Below are 17,030 nucleotides of genomic sequence, written 5' to 3' on the forward strand. Positions count from 1 at the left end.
TTAGATTGATTTAATTCTCCCTCAGTGGAGGAGTGTATCCATAGGTTGGGTTGTGAAGGAAACAGCAATAGAGAGGCTTCATTTTTGGATGAGTCTGCTTCCTTCCCACACCATGAGCCATTCAAACCTCAGGCAGACTCAGAGTTCCAGCTGAAGAAGCAGAGGGACTCTTAAGGGGCAGTGCATGGCCCTCAGTTTGAGAGGATCCTGCTTGCCCTTTCAACTCAGCAATTCAGCTGCCCTTTCAATTCAATTCAGCTGCTGCTGTATCCCAGTAACCACGCCCCCCCCCCCCCCCCGTTGAGAATTTGGCTGCATACACAGCAGGCAGTGCTGGGAGTTCAGTTTATGCTGCAATCATTCCTGAAGACTTGGAGGAGGGCGATAAAATTCCCAGCAGCCAGCATAAGCTGCCCAGATGGATGTGGTGAGTCTTGGTAGCCCCAAATGGCCCCAGTGTTCAAGGAGCTCAGAGCCAGTGGGGAAATGAGGAAATGCCTGAATATACTCTAGTCTGGCTCAAGGAGCTGGTCTTTGAGAAGCTTCAGAAGGGAGTAAATGACCTTTTCCTTTCCAACCCAGGAGCATATTCCAAAAGGTGAGAAAACTCTATTACAGAAGCGTCAGAGCTCTGACTCTGCTGTACCAACCTCTGCAGATAGAGGGGCCACTAAAGAGAGTAGCTTCTGTTCACTCCTCTGAGGGCCCTGATCAGGGATCACCCAAACCATCTAGACTGCCCAGAGGCACCCATTCTCTTTCCTCAACCTTTTTCCTCAACCCCCAGGGGCCCATTCCTATCTTCTAAGGATTACCCAGCCCCTAGGGTGGAATTCCAGCCAGATCTTATTGATCTCTCCCATCCCAAGGAGGACTTGGAATCTCTCCTCTTCAGACAAGGAAGAGGATGAACTATGAGAGGAGGAGGCAGCCAAGCACATTCTGCTTCTCACAGGCTTCCCCTCCCCAAGGAGATTTTGCTAGGTTACTCTGCAAGGCCTGCAGGATCCTGAATCTAGAATGGCAAGGGCACTCTCTACCCAGAGAACTAGAGGGTAATGAGGTTTTTCCACCTTCCCAACCTATTACTAATCTTTCCAAGGGCAGGGTCTTGTCAGCTACCAAGAAGTATTTTTAACTGTTACCTAAGGAGATCATGGACATGCTGAGTGTTCCTTCAGTTGAAATGCCCATGGCTGCCTTGGTTAAAGGCCAGGTACTGCTCTAGGATGGGGACAGGTGACAAAAGGTGTGATGCCATTTTGAAGAAGTCACTTGAGACCTTGGCCCTGTGAGCCTCCATGGCCTCATATCTACTCTGACATTCGTGTCATAGGTTAAGGAATTTTTACAAGGGTTCCTCCAGATAACTCCAAACTTAGGCAAGGGTTGAACAAACTGGATAAAAGCTATTGCCTTCACAGCAAACACAGCTGAATTCCATGCAGTCTTCTGCCAGAGCCCCGGCATCATATGTGATTAGCAGGAGACACTTATGCTTCAAGAGTTGGAAAATCTACCAGAAGTCTCATCCCAACTTGACTGCCACACCCTTCAAAGGTGATAAATTATTTGGTGCAAGTTTGGACCCGGTTCTGCTTGAGACTAAAGACAAAAAGGCCATGCCATCTTCTTCCAAGGGAGAATGAGTGCCAACAAACAGTCCAGTTCTTCCTTTCAGACACTCAGATCCCCCTTTCACAACTGTCCCAGTCAGGCAAAGTTGAAGGAAAAGGCCCAGCCATCCTTTAGGAATAATGCCTCCTTCAGGGGTATCCAGAAATCTTAGCCCAAGCAACACAACTCCCAATGACAATGGGATTGACATTCCAGTGGGAGGCAGGCTTCAAAGGTTTACCAACCATTGGAACTGACCATCATCCAACCAATGGATGCAGCAGACGGGGGTGGGGGGTTCTCCCAAGAACTCAGTCTCCAACCTCCAAACAAATTTCTTCCCTCCCCCAGATCCTGCAGGGAGAAGAAAAGCAGACTTAAGTTGTAGGCAAGTCATCATCTGCTGCTGATAAAGGCAATTTAAACTGTTCCCCCTACAAAGCAGCATTAGGCAGTGTACTCCATCCTGTTTATTGTCTCAAAGGAAAACTGATATTGGGGAGGGCAAACCCCTGGAAGAATATGCCAGGCTTATACACTGATGAATCCAATGGCCTGAATATTTTTTGAGACCTTGCAACCAATTAATGGTCTTGAAAGGAAACAAAGAACAAGTAAGGGAACAAAGAAAACATTCTACTAGGAGCACTGCCACATCTGCAGCATTCTCTACTCAGTCCTCACTTTTGGAGGGCTTATCCTTGTCTTTTGTTCAGCACTACAAGCTGCCATCCTTAATTTCCTCTGATCCCTTCTTTGGGTCTTGCAGCAGGTGGTACCTCAGTGAGCTGAACTCCTTCCTGTTAATTGGGAAAGGCTTTTTTATATCCTGATCTATGGATACACTCCTCCACTGAGGGAAAATGAATTGTTGGTACTTACCTGAAAGGTCATTCTCCTCAGTGGCCGGGAGTGTATCCAGCCCACCCAGTTCATTGTCAGGTCTGTCTGTGTCTTTGCTTTCTGCTGTTGTCCGTTTCCTTTCTGGGGAGAACCCATCGTCTCGGGGATATTGTGCTAGTTCATTCTTCGTGGGACCTCCCTTCTCTTGGTTGTGCTGTTACTGTTTGGTTTGTCCACTGTTTGTTATAGTTTTTGGCTGTTGACACCAAAGCAATTCAGTAGCTTGGAACCTGGAAGACAGTGGATGTGCCTCTGCTATATGGGTTATCAGCTGCTTTTCTATTGGCCCTGTCTTGGGAACAGGGGGGAGGAGCAACCCAACCTATGGATACATTCCCAACCACTGAGAAGACTGGCCTTTCAGGTAAGTTCCAACGACTGATTTACACTCATGCCATAAAAGTTGTTCACGCATTTGGATAAACTTTGGAATTGTGTTTCAGAACTATATAGACGTAGCTGTTTCCAAATGAGTCTTAATTTTTCTGTGACTTCAAAAGATGCAAATAATTACTGCTCTCCCAATATTTCAGTTTTTTGGCCTGCTCTGTATAGTGATCTGCACAATTCCTCCATCACCATATCTATTTATTCCCTACTTTGGTGTTTATAATTGGTAGGCAGATCAGTTTTTAAAAAGAAAAACTGACTTAATGTGAAGAGTTCTTTCTACACAGTTTATGGAAGTCATCATTAACAAAGGGTTGCAATCCCAATTTGCTCCATTTAGACAGGACTTTTTTCAGGTAGAAAAATCAGGTGTGCTGCCGGGCAGTCTCACCTCCAAGCCCAGTAGATGGCAGTAGCAAGATATCCCTAGATCTGGAATTGTCATAGGCTCCAGAAGGTTTCAAATTTGAAAGAGGTAAAGAGAATAGAAATAAATAAGGGAACAAGAAATAATGAGACATTAGGTAGTCAGGCATGCCTTGGCTCACCAATAGACCTGCAGCTTTGTTTGATCCACAGGAAGGCTGGATGATCTCCATATACTGTAGAAAGAACCCTTCATGGTAAATCTAGTGTTTTTCTCACACAGTGTAAGAGGTCATCTTCAACAATGGTACATGCCAGTTGTATGGGAGGGAGTAGATTAGACTGTGACTACCTGCTGGAGCACCATGCACCCGAAGGCAGCCTGTGCAGAGTGGAAGGCATTTATCTTGTTGATTTTGATGAAGCGGGAGACAGAAGACCAAGTGGCTGTTCTGCAGATCTTGGCCAGGGGGATATGTAGTAGCCTAACCTACTTCACAAGGTTGTTGTGAAGAGAAACTTAAGTATGTAGTACACCGTTCTGGGCTCCTTGGAGGAAGAGCAGGATATAAAATGTAGTAGTTGTAGTAGTAGTAGTAGTAGTAGTAGTGATGATGATGATGATGATGATGTGCAGTTCCAAAAGACCTTGAAGAGCACCTCAACACCATAGGGGTCACAGAAATCACCATCAGCCAATTATAAAAAGCAGCTTTACTGGGAACAGCCTATATTCTGCAACGATATCTATAACAATTGACAATAAAATTCAGCCATCCCAGGTCCTTGGGAAGGACTCGATGTCTGGATAAAACAAACCAGTCAATGGAACCTGTCTGACTGTGTAAACAAGAAATAATAATAATAATAATAATTATTATTATTATTATTAAATAAGAAGCACCAAGAAGTCTGCTGAAGTGGATACGCTGCATGTAAGAGTGTGCTATGATGGTGTATGGGACTGAGAGGCTTAAGGCTTCATATGCTGTGGTGATGCATGCTCAAATCCAGTGTGCAAGAGTGGTCTTTGATGCCCTGGAGTCCAGGGAGGTAGGTTGAAAGGAGACAAAAAGAGAGTCCATCTTCCAGATCTCCTTGGATCTGGATCATATTATCCATTGCATTCATAACGAAATGGGTTTAGCGCCTGCGCAGGGACCTGATAGGTAGACTAACCAGCTCCTCAAGATGCTCACTCTGCCCTGCACGTGCTTCGTGCTTTTGTTGTAAATGGCAGTTGGGGGCATTAGATCCTCAGTTTCTGTTGGACCACCAAAGCATCTATACTTCGGTATTGGCTCCTCTGTTTAACTGAAATAAGAAAAAGAGAATTTAGAACTGAACTATCAGACTGTTGACCTCAGGACTTCTTTTGACTATCCTTGCTTTACGATTTAACGAGAATAAAAACGGACTTTGAGAGAACTGGTGAAGAGTTTTGGACGGATGCAGTGGGTGTTTGCCCCATCCGTGCCTAAATATGGAGACACAAACAACATTTAGGAGATGTGTGGGATGCTGCGCTAAGTTGCCATCTATGGACCACCACGACTCGTGTTTGCTGTGTCTTGGTGAGCAATACAGTATAGCAACTTCTAAAATTTGTTGCTCATTCCCTAAACAAACATTGAAAAATAGAGCACTCTGCCTATGAGCGGTGCTATATGACGAGGCGCTGCGGCCACCGACACCAAGTCACTCTTCAATGTCGGGAATTACCTCGTTACCGAGCTCGATGTTGGGTACCCACAGAGCTGCAACAGAGCAGTCTAAAACCGTGGTGTCAGATCCTGTCTTCAAGAAGCCAAAAGAAGTATCGATGAAGACTCACAGGCATAAGGAAAAAAAGCGGAGACACGACTCAGAGGAGGAGAGTGCTTCGCCGCCCCCAAAGAGGCACTGCAGTAAAGCGGCTAACGGAACGCTGTCTCCAACACTGGTGCAAGATTGTAGCTCGGCATGGGAGTCGGAGAAGTCCTTATCGACATTGAGTTGTGCGTCGAAGGATTCGATACTGAAGATGTCGATGTCGATATCCATGCTGAAGGGCTAAACATCGATATCCTCTCCGAAAGGCTCGATACTGAAGACGTTGATGTCGACACCTGATGACTCAACATGGACAACAGCATTGACATCGGCATTGAATGTGCCAGCGAAGCCTGCTTTGGCATCAAAAAGGCATCTCCTTCTCTCTCCAGTGCAAACCCCAGTGCAGTCTCCTTCTACTCCCCAGAGCAGCACCACAGCAGGTAGAGAGAGATATAAGGGACATATGGTGACGGATTATGGCCAGGATGAGGGATTCTCACTGGATCAAGATAAGGCAAATTCACTGTTGGAACTATTAGACTCCACATTTAGCACACCATAGGGGTCGACGTTCCAAGGCCTTCTTAGTACTGGCCTTGACATGGATCAGGAAGTGGACAATGCTCCAGGATCACCTCCAAGAACCCCATCGGTATCTCCTCTGAAGGGAACGAGACTACACACGTTTGAACAAGCACCAATACAAAACATACCTGGTTTAACAAGGCCAAAAGCAACTCCTGTGCCAGTAACGGTTTCTAGTGCATCTTCAGCCTTTGTGCCTCTGACATGGAAGTCCCCTAATCAATATGCTCTTTCACAGGGACTCCATTTGCAACCAACTTAGCCAATTCACACAGAGCTGACACACTCTTGCGGGTTTAGACACACATTACTGGAGGATTATGCTGATAAGATAATCCAGAGGATGCTCGGCCTCATGGCCTCCACCACATTGGTGCTGCCAAACACAAAACTAAAAATGTGTATCCTCCAATGGTGTTTCATAGACTATTTCAATCTGCAGTCAAAACCCCTCGTCTTGCCCAAGTCTGTCGAAAGGTCCCTCAGTTGGTTGACTTTTTGCAAATACCTAGGGAGAGTGACTTTCTTTGAATCTTGCTTCCTGCTCGGGACTGTAACCACAGATGCTTCAGAAGCCAGGTGGAGAGCTCACTTCTCATCACTTTGGATAAGCGGCCTTTGGTCCCGTTCTGAAGATTGCCTATCACATCAGTTAACTGGAATGCCTAGCAATCTTGAAGGCCCTCAAAGAACTTCTGCTTTACTTTTGTTACTGCCAGGCCCAGATCCAGACATACAACACTACTTCAAAGGCCTATGTGAATCAACAGGAAAGGACAGGATCTAGGTCCCTGTTGGCCCTTAGCCTACATTGGTGGATCTGGCCCCTCTACCACCAAATGGATCTTTGAGCAATTCACATTCAGGGGTGAACAAATGTGTTGGTGGACACCCTCAGCAGGAGTGCTGTGGACTATCACGAGTGGCAACTGGACAGGGCCTGTGTCGAGGATCTCTTCCACTAATGCGGCACCCCAACAGTGGACTCCTCACTTCACAGAGCAACCACCATTGTCCTTGCTTCTGCACCCGAGAGCGCAAAGGAAGGGACTCAACGGGGGACACATTTTACCCTCAGCTGAAGTTCCCATCTCCTTTACATGTTCCCACATATCCCTCTTCTCCCCAGGGTGATACAGAAAATAAAACTCGACCGTGCCTCAGCCCTCCTGATAGCATCTTAGTGGCCAAGAAGACCATGGTTCCCTCACTTTCACCATCTAGTGACAGGAGGATGGTGCCACTCACCACACATTCCCCACTTGCTCACGCAGGAGCAAGGAAGAGTACTCCATCCAGATGTTTGTCTTTGCCTAACCACATGGCGGCTTCAGTGATCAATCCACAATTTTTGGAAATCCTGGAAGCTTCCTGTAAGCCTGCAACCAGAAAAATATACAGAAATAAGTGAAAACGCGACAATCTCATTAAGGATGTGCATGAACTGTGGGTCGACCTGCGGTTTGAGCACAGTTCAATATTGCAGTTTGGGATCTTTAAAAAATGACATTTGCCTTCCAGCTTCCTGCTGGGGCGACGCTCATCCCCCAAAGCTCAATTCGGCACCATCACAGACATGCCATCTGTGCATGTGCGGGTGCCATTTTCATGGTTAGCAACATCATGCTGACCACTCAAATGGTACCTGTGCATGCACAGATGCCATGTGTGTGCTGGTGCCACGCAGGGCTTTGGGGGATGTGCGCTGCCCCAGCAGGAAGCTGGGACAGTGGAGCCACCTCCAGCCTCAGAGGGAAGAGGCCTCTAAATACTAGTTGCAGGGGAACAACAGCAAGAGGGAGCTCTAAAACCAGACTGGCTGTTTTGGCCCCACCGGCAATGGACAGCAGTGCAAAAAGAGTGGTTATCTTTGAATCTAGTTGAGGCTTTGGTCAAACGAAAGGAAGACTAATTTGGGCAGAAGGACCTGCCTTGTCCTTGTACACATGACTTTTTTCTTATCATATGTTTCAACCAGGACAGGCTCTAAGGAATCGAAGAACAACTTGCCACCTTTGAAAGGGGTGGAAGCCAGATTGGTTTTTGATTGGATCTACATGCCAATATTTTAGCTGGAGGGTCCTGCAGACCTCCACATTGGCAGCTAGGGCTGAAGCGCCCTCCAGGCTTGCATCTGCCACGAAGGCTGTAGCCTTGGTGAGTTTAAGGTCTTGGTGAAGTTTTGTCTATCCTGGAGGCATATGAGGGAGATGCTTAGCCCAAAGGACTGAAGCTCTGACAAAAAAATGGAAATAGAGTCTGCAGCCCTGAATGTGGTGGCTGAAGCTTCATGAGACATAACGCAAGTTCGAGGGGGGTGGGGAATAGGTGTGAGACGGGATGGGTAGGCTTAGCCAGGCCCCTTTCTTCAGACAATTCCCTTTTTCCCAGTCCTGGTCCAAATGGTGAACTGGAATTTCCTGTTCTGGTTCTGAATTGGAGTTTTAGATGACAGAGAGGGTGGACACAGCAGGCCGGAATGGTCTCTTGGGGTCTGGGGAGCCTGTATCAGTCAGAAAATGAATAGAATTGTCTCTTTCTCCTTTGCACTGGGACCCAGGGCTCGGACAGGGAGTTTTGACTTCACAGGGCTGCTGTTAGGAGGAGAGGAACCCTGATGGCAGGGCACAAGTGGCCCCAGTGCATTAGAGGTGCAGAAAATATTCTCGGGAGTTGAGACCCCAGTGGAGTTGCAGTACTGAACTGGGGGTGGGATGGATGACTTCTAGAGTGCCCTGAACTCCTTTGACACGAAATCCCTGACCCAGTCGGAGAGGTCCTGGGGAAGGGTTTGAAGGAGCCCTGTGTACTCACAATTTGGTGGTTCCAGGGCTGCTCCAGAAGGGGTGCTGTAGCCTGCAGGTTTGAGGCTGTGATGCCCAGTGGTCAAGCCAGTGGTGTGTTTGCTCAGATTGGTGTTGGGGCTAGCATAGCAGCTTGAGAAGCCTGAATCAGAGTGGCCGGCAGCACGGAAATGTGGAGAGGCAGGAGAAGTAGGAGCACGACAGGAAAGGAACTGGGGATATCTTGCTGCTGTCTGCTGGGAAAAGAGGCGGGACTGTTCAGCAGCTCACCTGATCTTTCTTCCTGAGAATTGTCCTGTCCAAATGGAGCAAAGTTGGGACTGCAACCCATTTTTTATGATGATCTCCTACACTGTATGAGAAATCACCAGTCTTGCAGTACAATCTTGAAAATATTTACTTGGAAGTAAGACTCACTGAGTTTAATTAGGCTTATTTCCTAGTAAGTATGCCTAGGATTGAATTCTTAAAACGACTTTACTTCCCATCCTTGTGCAGAAAAATTTTCATTTTCTTACATTCTTGGGTGTCCGCACACTTCCACCACAGTAAGGAAGGGGGATCTAGTATTAAGCCCAGGATCCCATAAATTCACTCACCTGCCTGCTAGCAGTTGGTACCCCTCTCTCATTTGGCAAATGCCCCTGGGCTTCCTTTCCTCCTGTTTTGGCCATTGGCCGTAAATAAAGTATCTATCTATCTTCCTTTCCCCCATTTAAGAACTTGGTAAGGGATGGGGTAGTTTCCTCTCCCTTTCCTGCAAAAGCTAACCTTGCTGCTTTTTCTGTAGAAGTCATACTGGAAGAGAGAGGAATTATTTTTCCTTTCTTTCCCAACAGGAGTGGTTTCTCTCCTTTCCTGCAACCTTGCAGGAGGCAGTGAAAGCAAAGCAGGGCTGCTGGTACATATTTGCAAAAGCCCTACTAATGAGAAGAACCAGGTGGGATTTACTTTGTGTGGATATGTAAATTTGACATAACTTTTCCCCTTGTTGCTTTTTTACAGGGTGGAAGAAAAGGCAAAAGAAATTCAGAGTCTGACCAGTACAGGTGATCACATTTTGAATTCAAAGCCAAAAAAAAAAAAAAAGGAATCTTGATCTTCAGGGGTTTTGCAAAAATGTATATTTGTACTACTACTGCTTAACTATGCAGTTTTGGGGGGTTGGGCAGTGGGAATTTAATTGACTAAGAATCTGAATACTCAGTCTGTTGCACTTTTAGTGTAAAGAACAGAAGCTGGAAACTAATATTAATAGTGATGCTCAAACCTTGTTCGTGCTAATTCTACATTTAGTTTTTCATCAGTCAATAAACTTTTTGTCATTTGTACAAACCTGATGTGTCTTATTTCAGTAAGGATAAAAACATTAATCGGATGAGACTGTTAATGGCTGGATCATGCCATGCTTCCATGACTGCTTTAATCCTTTTTAAGCCTTTTTATATTTTGTCATGTTACTAAATGGTGAGTGTTTGACTTGTCCAGGCTAGCATTGAAGTAGGGAACATGTAAAACCAAAGAAATCTACTCCTGTAACCAACTCTTCTCCTAAGCAGCAGAATGTTGTCATAAACTTAAGTATACCAGAACAGTTGAATTATTTTTACCAACAGCATATTGGAGGTATAGATAAAGTGTGACCTTACACAGTGCAGTATCTTTCGTATCAACAGATGCGATCTGCCACGTCATTTGTCATCACATTAAAAAGTTTAATTCCACCAAGATCTTTACATACTTTTCAGCATTACTTAATTGGTGATAAGGCTTTTCCTAGAGGTGGTCATGGTAGCTGCAACAATTTCTGTGGAGGATGAGGTTTGAAGGGCTCCGTTTACTGTATAAGTGATACATTGCCTTCTATAGCCTTATTCAGACATTGTTTTATGTGGGCAGTTATCTTTACACATGTACATCTATGTGTGAGTGACTATACATGTATTCGTTTTTTAACTGAAGCTGGGTACAGACCCCCTGAAATGAAGAGGGAAGAGGGAACATCTTGGGCAAGGCAGTGACTGTGTTTGGGCTTCTGCCCCACCTTTTCTCCAGGTGTGTGCCATCTACCCTCAGCCTCTGCTGCTTTAAAGCTGGGGCTGGGCCAGGGACTGAGGAAGGGAAGAGGGAACATCTTGGGCAAGGCAGTGACTGTGTTTGGGCTTCTGCCCCACCTTTTCTCCAGGTGTGTGCCATCTACCCTCAGCCTCTGCTGCTTTAAAGCTGGGGCTGGGCCAGGGGTGTGAGCCTCTTGGCATGAGCCGAAGGGCGAGGGCACAAGGGCTCTCGTCCTTGTGGCTCTCAGCCGTGGGGCGAGCTGCCTGGGGCCCTGAAGACCTTTTCCTCCTGCCTTGAGGATCCGTCTTCCTCCAAGTAAGAAGTCAGCAGAGACTGTATAAGTCTGGTCTTGGTTTTAAATTAAGCCAAGAAGCTGTGGTGGGTTAGTCTGGGGGTATGTGTGTGGGAGAGCGAAAAAGTGGGTCTGGAGTGGGGGCAGCAATATCACGGGTAGCGGGCAGAGGGAGATATGGCGGTGGGAGTTGGGCAGGCCGTTACAGGGGAAAACGGTCCAGGTAATTGGGGCCTGTTCCTTTTTCCGGACCTTCTCCCAACCCTCTGACCCTAGGGAGCTCTGTGAACACTCCTTCGAGGATTAGGGTGCTGCTGCTGAATGCCAGGTCAGTTAACGCAAAAACATTTCTCATCCACGATTTGATTGTGGATGAGCGTGCTGACCTGGTATGCGTGACAGAGACCTGGTTGGATGCGCTGGGCGGGGTTGGTCTCTCTCAGCTTTGTCCTCCAGGTTTCCAGATCGTGCAGCAGCCCCGCCTCGAGGGTCGGGGAGGAGGCGTTGCGGTCATCTTTCGAGAGACCCTCCCCGTTTCCAGGTGCCCGGTCAGGCAATCTCAGAATTTTGAGTGTTTGTCCTTGAGGGTGGGCCTCCGAGATAGGCTGGGGATTCTGCTGGTGTACTGACCACCCCGCTGCACTTCAGTCTCCCTACCTGAGCTGGCGGGGGTGGTCTCGGAGGTGGCCTTGGGTTCCCCCAGGCTTATTGTCTTGGGGGATTTCAATGTCCACGCTGAGGCCCCCCTAGTGGGTGCGGCTCAGGATTTCATGGCCTCCATGGCAACCCTAGGCCTGTCTCAATTGGTATCCGGCCCTACCCATGTGGCGGGACACACTGGATCTGGTTTTTGCCGACCGGGAAATAAATGATCTGGAGGTGGGGGAATTTGAGACCACTCCCTTGTCATGGACAGATCATCACCTGGTGGGGTTTAGTTTGACTGCTCCGTCTGCCCTCTGCAGGGGTGGTGGGCCGATTAAGATGGTCCGCCCCCGGAGGCTTATGGATCCGCTTGGATTTCAGACGGCCCTCGGGGAGTTTCCAGTGTCCAGAGCTGGTGACCCTGTCGAGGCCTTGGTTGATCTCTGCAATGGAGAGATGGCCCGGGCTGTTGACACAGTTGCCCCCAAGCACCCTCTCCGGCTTGGTGGAGTCGGTTCTGCTCCTTGGTTTTCCTCGGAGCTTAGGGCAATGAAGCAACTCGGACGACGGCTGGAGCGACGCTGGAGGAAGAGTAGTCACGAATCCGACCGAACACGGGCTAGAGCCCATTTTAGGGACTACTCTGTGGCGGTGGGGGCGGCGAAGAAATGCTTTTTCTCCGCCTCCATTGCGTCTGCTCAGTGCAGACAAACAGAGCTGTTTCGTGTGGTGAAAACCTTGCTCCACACATCCCCCCAGACAATGGGGGAGGAGCCATCTACAGCTCTTTGTGATCGGTTTGCCTGTCGCTTTGCAGATAAAGTCGCTTGCATGCATGCTGACCTGGACTCCAGAGTTTTGGCAGTTCCGGCAGACGTGCCTCTGGTACCATCTGGTCCCGTTGTGTTGGATTCTTTTCGGTTGGTGCGGCCTGAGGATGTGGACAAGATCCTGGGCAGTGTGCGGGCGACTTCGTGCGCTCTTGACCCTTGCCCTTCATGGCTAATAAAAGCTGCCAGGGAGGGGACAGGTCGATGGCTGGAGGTGATCGTTAATGCTTCATTAAGGGAGGGCAGGATGCCATCGTGCCTTATGGTGGCGGTGGTAAGACCTCTATTAAAAAAGCCCTCCCTTGATCCCTCCAACCTGGACAACTATAGACCTGTGTCTAACCTCCCCTTTTTGGGCAAGGTGATGGAGCATATGGTGGCGTCCCAGCTGCAGAGGGTCTTGGATGATACGGATTTTCTGGACCCTTTTCAAGCTGGCTTCCGCCCCGGGTAGGGGACTGAGACTGCCTTGGTCGCTCTAGTGGATGACCTACGCCGGGAACTAGACAGGGGGAGTGCGTCCCTGTTGGTTCTGCTGGACCTCTCGGCGGCGTTCGATACCATCGACCATGGTATCCTTCTGGGCCGCCTCTCGAGTATGGGAATCGGAGGCACTGCGTTGCAGTGGTTTCGGTCCTTTCTTGAGGGGAGGGTTCAGAAGGTGGTGCTGGGGGACTACTGCTCGGCCCCATGGCTGTTGGCCTGTGGGGTCCCGCAGGGATCGGTCTTGTTCCCCATGCTGTTTAACATCTACATGAAGCCGCTGGGAGAGGTCATCCGGAGATTTGGACTGAGTTGTCAGCAATATGCAGATGACACTCAGCTCTATCTCTCCTTGTCATCTGATCCTAGGGAGGCGGTGGATGTCCTGAATCGGGGGCTGGAGGCCGTGATGGGTTGGATGTGGGCTAACAAACTGAAATTGAATCCGGATAAGACGGAGGTACTGTTGGTCAGTAGGAGAGCCAATCGGGATGAGGAGATTTTACCGGTTCTGGATGGGGTTGCACTCCCCTTGAAGGAGCAAGTATGCAGCTTGGGGGTACTACTAGACCCGGCTCTGCTTTTGGAAGCTCAGGTGGAGGTGGTGGCCAGGGGTGCCTTTGCACGGCTTCGGCTGGTGCGCCAGCTGCGTCCCTTTCTCGAGAAGGCAGATCTGGCCACGGTTACCCACGCCTTAGTCACGTCGCGGCTAGATTACTGTAACGCGCTCTACGTGGGGCTGCCCTTGAAGAATATCCAGAAACTGCAACTAGTGCAAAACGCGGCAGCCAGGGTTTTATCCGGAGCTGCCCGTTGGGAACATATCACCCCCATTTTGAAAGAGCTGCACTGGCTGCCGGTTTGTTTCCGGGTCCAATTCAAGGTGCTGGTTTTGACCTTTAAAGTCCTAAACGGTTTGGGCCCGGGGTATTTGAGGGACCGCCTGCTCCCAAGGGTTGCTGCCCGCTTGACAAGGACATCTGAGGGGGCCCTGCTCCGGGTGCCGACAATGAGGGAGGCCCGGCTGTCGTGCACTCGGGACAGGGCCTTCTCTGTTGCTGCCCCCAGACTCTGGAATGCTCTCCCAGTGGCCATTCGTTCCTCGGACTCCATCACGGCTTTTAGAAAGCTTTTAAAGACTTGGCTTTTTACCCAGGCTTTTACATGATCGTTTTCTACTGCGGCTTCTCTGTGTTTTTGTTTGTTGTATTCGTTGTATTGTTTTTATGCCTATTTTTATATGTTTTTATACTTTTAACATGATGTTTTTATTGTCTTTTTATTGCATGTTTTTAACTTTTGTAAACCACCTTGGGGTTATCTTTTTAATGAAAGGCGGTATATAAATGCAAAAATAAAATAAATAAATAAAGAGTGCAGCAGGGAAATGTACATGTACTGGACATATATGAGTAGTTATACACGTGTACATATCTATACATGCATATACTGTACATGTGTTGTTCATAACGTGAATATGACTCATGTCTCTTCAGCTTTTGGTTCCAAGTATAAGAGATTCCGTTTTTAGGAGTATGGAAATAACCTCTTCGCCACCACCAGTCACCCATCCCCGTGGCTGCACCAAAGTTTTTATTTTTGTGTTTTTAATTGATACAGCACAAGTTAATCCAAAACAAAACAAATAAGGCAAAGATTTTGTTTTACTCACACAATTTACTCATATTTTTAAAATATACATAACTAGCACCCTGATTCTAGTAACAATTGTAAAGGCTGCATAGGATTACTATCGAACCATCTACGATTGATGCCTAAAATATCAGGTGCAGAGACTCAACATAGGACAGTCACTTGGACAGACTGCCTGGAAACTATTTCCAGTTTATGGAAAAGAAGCCTATAACTGTGCTAAAAAATCCAACTCCTACTACTTGCTAATTACTTGCTAAGGATATTCCCCCTCAGCCATGTATGGAACACAGCAACATGAATGCTAAGATGACTTCACTTGGCATATTCCTTTTATTACTCTCCTACACAATGGACAAGCAGGCTTCTTGAAAGACATGAACTCTCACCTCTAATAACTTGGTGGTTAGGAAGACTATATGAAACTTGGATGTCAGTCTGTTCCCTTAGACAGAGGTTTGAATTAATCCCATCTCAGAGCCTGAGGTTCCAATATCTCAGCCAAGTGCTATAGCAGTGGATATCCACAGGGCAGAAATAACCTTTTCAGCTTAAAGATGAAGAAACCTATAAGTTACAGCAGCAAAAGCAGAGTATAAGCTAGGATCTTTGGCTTTCCTGTAATAGCTTACTGAGTAAGAGGGTTGCAAGGGGAAGCTGGAAAGGCACTTACTCCTCTTGTCATGTAGTGCTGCCTTGCCTGTTGCATTTCATGGGAATCACCCATAAGGAACCTTTATGAGCATCATCCAAGCTGTTAGTTATGAGAGCAAAAGGATAGGAGTTGTGACACATGGGTTCAGGTCACTGCTCCAGAGAACAACTTCTTGACCACAGGCAACAAAGTCTGTACAAGACCTTTTGCCTGAAAGGGAGAGAGTGACCTCTTCCCTTAGCACAATAGTAGGAACCTTCTTGTGCTGACACCTTGATTCTAAAGAATCACAAGTAGACTATATTATTTCAATGGCACTTACTTTCAAAGAAGTGTGGATAAAGATTCAGCACGCAACCCGTCTAATTGCCATCATTACAGCGGTTTATAGGCAGATACAAAAGCTAGTTCGGCCCTAGGAAAGCACAGGATAAAATATAGTTGGGTTGTTTGCACTCGAGCTTTGGTTTGTGATCTTTTGGGGATCGTGCTATAATTGCTAAAGTCTAAATTGCTCCAGAAAAGCAGGAGGTTGGACCTTCGTGAAACAGAGCACATACATATTTTGGATTTATTCACAAATCAGTATACATACGATTAATTGCAACCTTAGAATTTAAGAAAGCCCAGAGCTACTGCTTCGGCAATAGTTTCTCCCATGAAACCACCAGGATGTTGTACCCTTTTTGTTTGTTTGTTTGTTTAAACCAGAAAACTTGCAAAAAGCAGCGTATAACGCGCACGTGCGCACTGAGAAACTGCGTCACCGTCGCGAGCTGTCTGCCAGTGATGTTTGCGCACGCGCAGATCCCTCACAGTATGAAAGTAAGTGCTGGCCTCACAATGCCAGGCAGGGCCCCTTTTCAGAACTGCACATGCGCACCGAGAGCGAGCTTGTGACGCGCACGCGCCCTGAGCTGCTGCTTCACCTTTAACACATGCGCGTCTTTCCGAGTGCCATTTATCTGACGCCGGGAAAGACGGTTCCCTTTTTCTAGTAACTTCCCCGATGTCTCACGTCATCAGTGCGCGCCGCACCTGAGCCAGGCTGCTCCGTAGAACTCTCCGAGAGTGCGGGGTGCGCGAGAGACGCTGCGAGGGGGGAGGGTCGACATTACCCAGCGTTCTCTGCGCGCCTAGGTTCAGCGAAGGAGGCCTCTCAGTCGTCGGTCCGTCCGTCCGTTCCTCCCTCCCCGCGCCCGCCATGTCTGAAAGCGGCGAGAGCCCGCCTGGGCCCCAGAGCCCGAACGAGACACCCGCTCCGTCTGCCTCTGCTTCCGACTCGGAGCCACGTATCATCAAAGTCACCGTCAAGACCCCCAAAGAGAAGGAGGAGTTCGCGGTGCCGGAGACGAGCAGTATCCGGCAGGTGAGAGACGAGGAGTGGGGGCGGGGTGTGGCCGGAGACGGGGGGCGGGGGTGAATCCGGGGGAAGCGGCTCCCACCCGCGCCTGCCTTCCCCCGATGCCCGTCCCATTCGAGGAGAAAGGAAGAATTGGCGCGGCCCTCGGTGTAGACGGCCACCGAACTGCTGACGCGGGCAGAGCTCCTGCCTCGTCGTCGAAGGCCGCGAAAAGATCTCTTGTGTGTGACTAAGCTGCGAGCGGGACTCGTGGCTTTCTTGATGCTTTCAGGAGGGTTTCTTAATAGGGGAAGAAGTCTTGCTGCTCGATCCTGTACGTGTTTATTTGCAAGAAAGTCTCGTGGAGTTCAGTGGGATTTATTCCAAAATATGCCCATAAGACTGAACCCTTGGAAAACGATGGAGTTGATATGCAAGTGGTAAGGCAGAGAAATGGTACCGAAATGCTGATGTTTTAACTCTGAGAGCACAAAGGCTCACCTTTCCCTCGTGAAGGGGGCAAACAACTAACCAATTTCAAAGCAGTAGGATGAGAGACAAAAGTACAATTGAAAGCTGTTGTAAATGCGTC

The 17,030-nt window shown here is 48.2% G+C and overlaps 2 protein-coding genes and 2 long non-coding RNA genes across 9 annotated transcripts in view; 2 read left to right on the forward strand and 2 right to left on the reverse strand.

Annotated features, from left to right (window-relative positions):
- The window catches only part of GKAP1 (G kinase anchoring protein 1), a 70,962-nt gene extending 61,147 nt beyond the window's left edge, over positions 1 to 9,815 (forward strand). For all 5 annotated transcript variants that reach the window (XM_053304044.1, XM_053304047.1, XM_053304046.1 and 2 more), the window contains exon 12: positions 9,486 to 9,815. In XM_053304044.1, the coding sequence (XP_053160019.1) occupies positions 9,486 to 9,533 (48 nt within the window). In that variant the 3' untranslated portion in view covers positions 9,534 to 9,815. The remainder of the gene's footprint in view (positions 1 to 9,485) is intronic.
- On the reverse strand, positions 308 to 8,710 carry LOC128348259 (uncharacterized). Its single transcript, XR_008318039.1, has 3 exons — positions 8,491 to 8,710; positions 6,925 to 7,055; positions 308 to 1,971 (listed from the first exon to the last, which is right to left on the reverse strand). It is a non-coding gene; the product is annotated as an uncharacterized LOC128348259 (long non-coding RNA).
- A 4,619-nt stretch (positions 9,816 to 14,434) lies between the features above and the next one.
- On the reverse strand, positions 14,435 to 15,989 carry LOC128344815 (uncharacterized). The gene is made up of 3 exons (XR_008316069.1): positions 15,419 to 15,989; positions 15,115 to 15,195; positions 14,435 to 15,008 (listed from the first exon to the last, which is right to left on the reverse strand). It is a non-coding gene; the product is annotated as an uncharacterized LOC128344815 (long non-coding RNA).
- A 146-nt stretch (positions 15,990 to 16,135) lies between these two features.
- The window catches only part of UBQLN1 (ubiquilin 1), a 53,141-nt gene continuing 52,246 nt past the window's right edge, over positions 16,136 to 17,030 (forward strand). Inside the window, exon 1 of one of the 2 annotated variants that reach the window (XM_053295713.1) lies at positions 16,136 to 16,465. In XM_053295713.1, the coding sequence (XP_053151688.1) occupies positions 16,301 to 16,465 (165 nt within the window). In that variant the 5' untranslated portion in view covers positions 16,136 to 16,300. Of the gene's footprint in view, positions 16,466 to 16,854; positions 16,879 to 17,030 lie in introns of those variants that run through there. The other variant, XM_053295714.1, reaches the window with a different exon arrangement.

The sequence above is a fragment of the Hemicordylus capensis genome, chromosome 2 (genome assembly GCF_027244095.1).
Source record: "Hemicordylus capensis ecotype Gifberg chromosome 2, rHemCap1.1.pri, whole genome shotgun sequence".
Classification (NCBI taxonomy): domain Eukaryota; kingdom Metazoa; phylum Chordata; class Lepidosauria; order Squamata; family Cordylidae; genus Hemicordylus; species Hemicordylus capensis.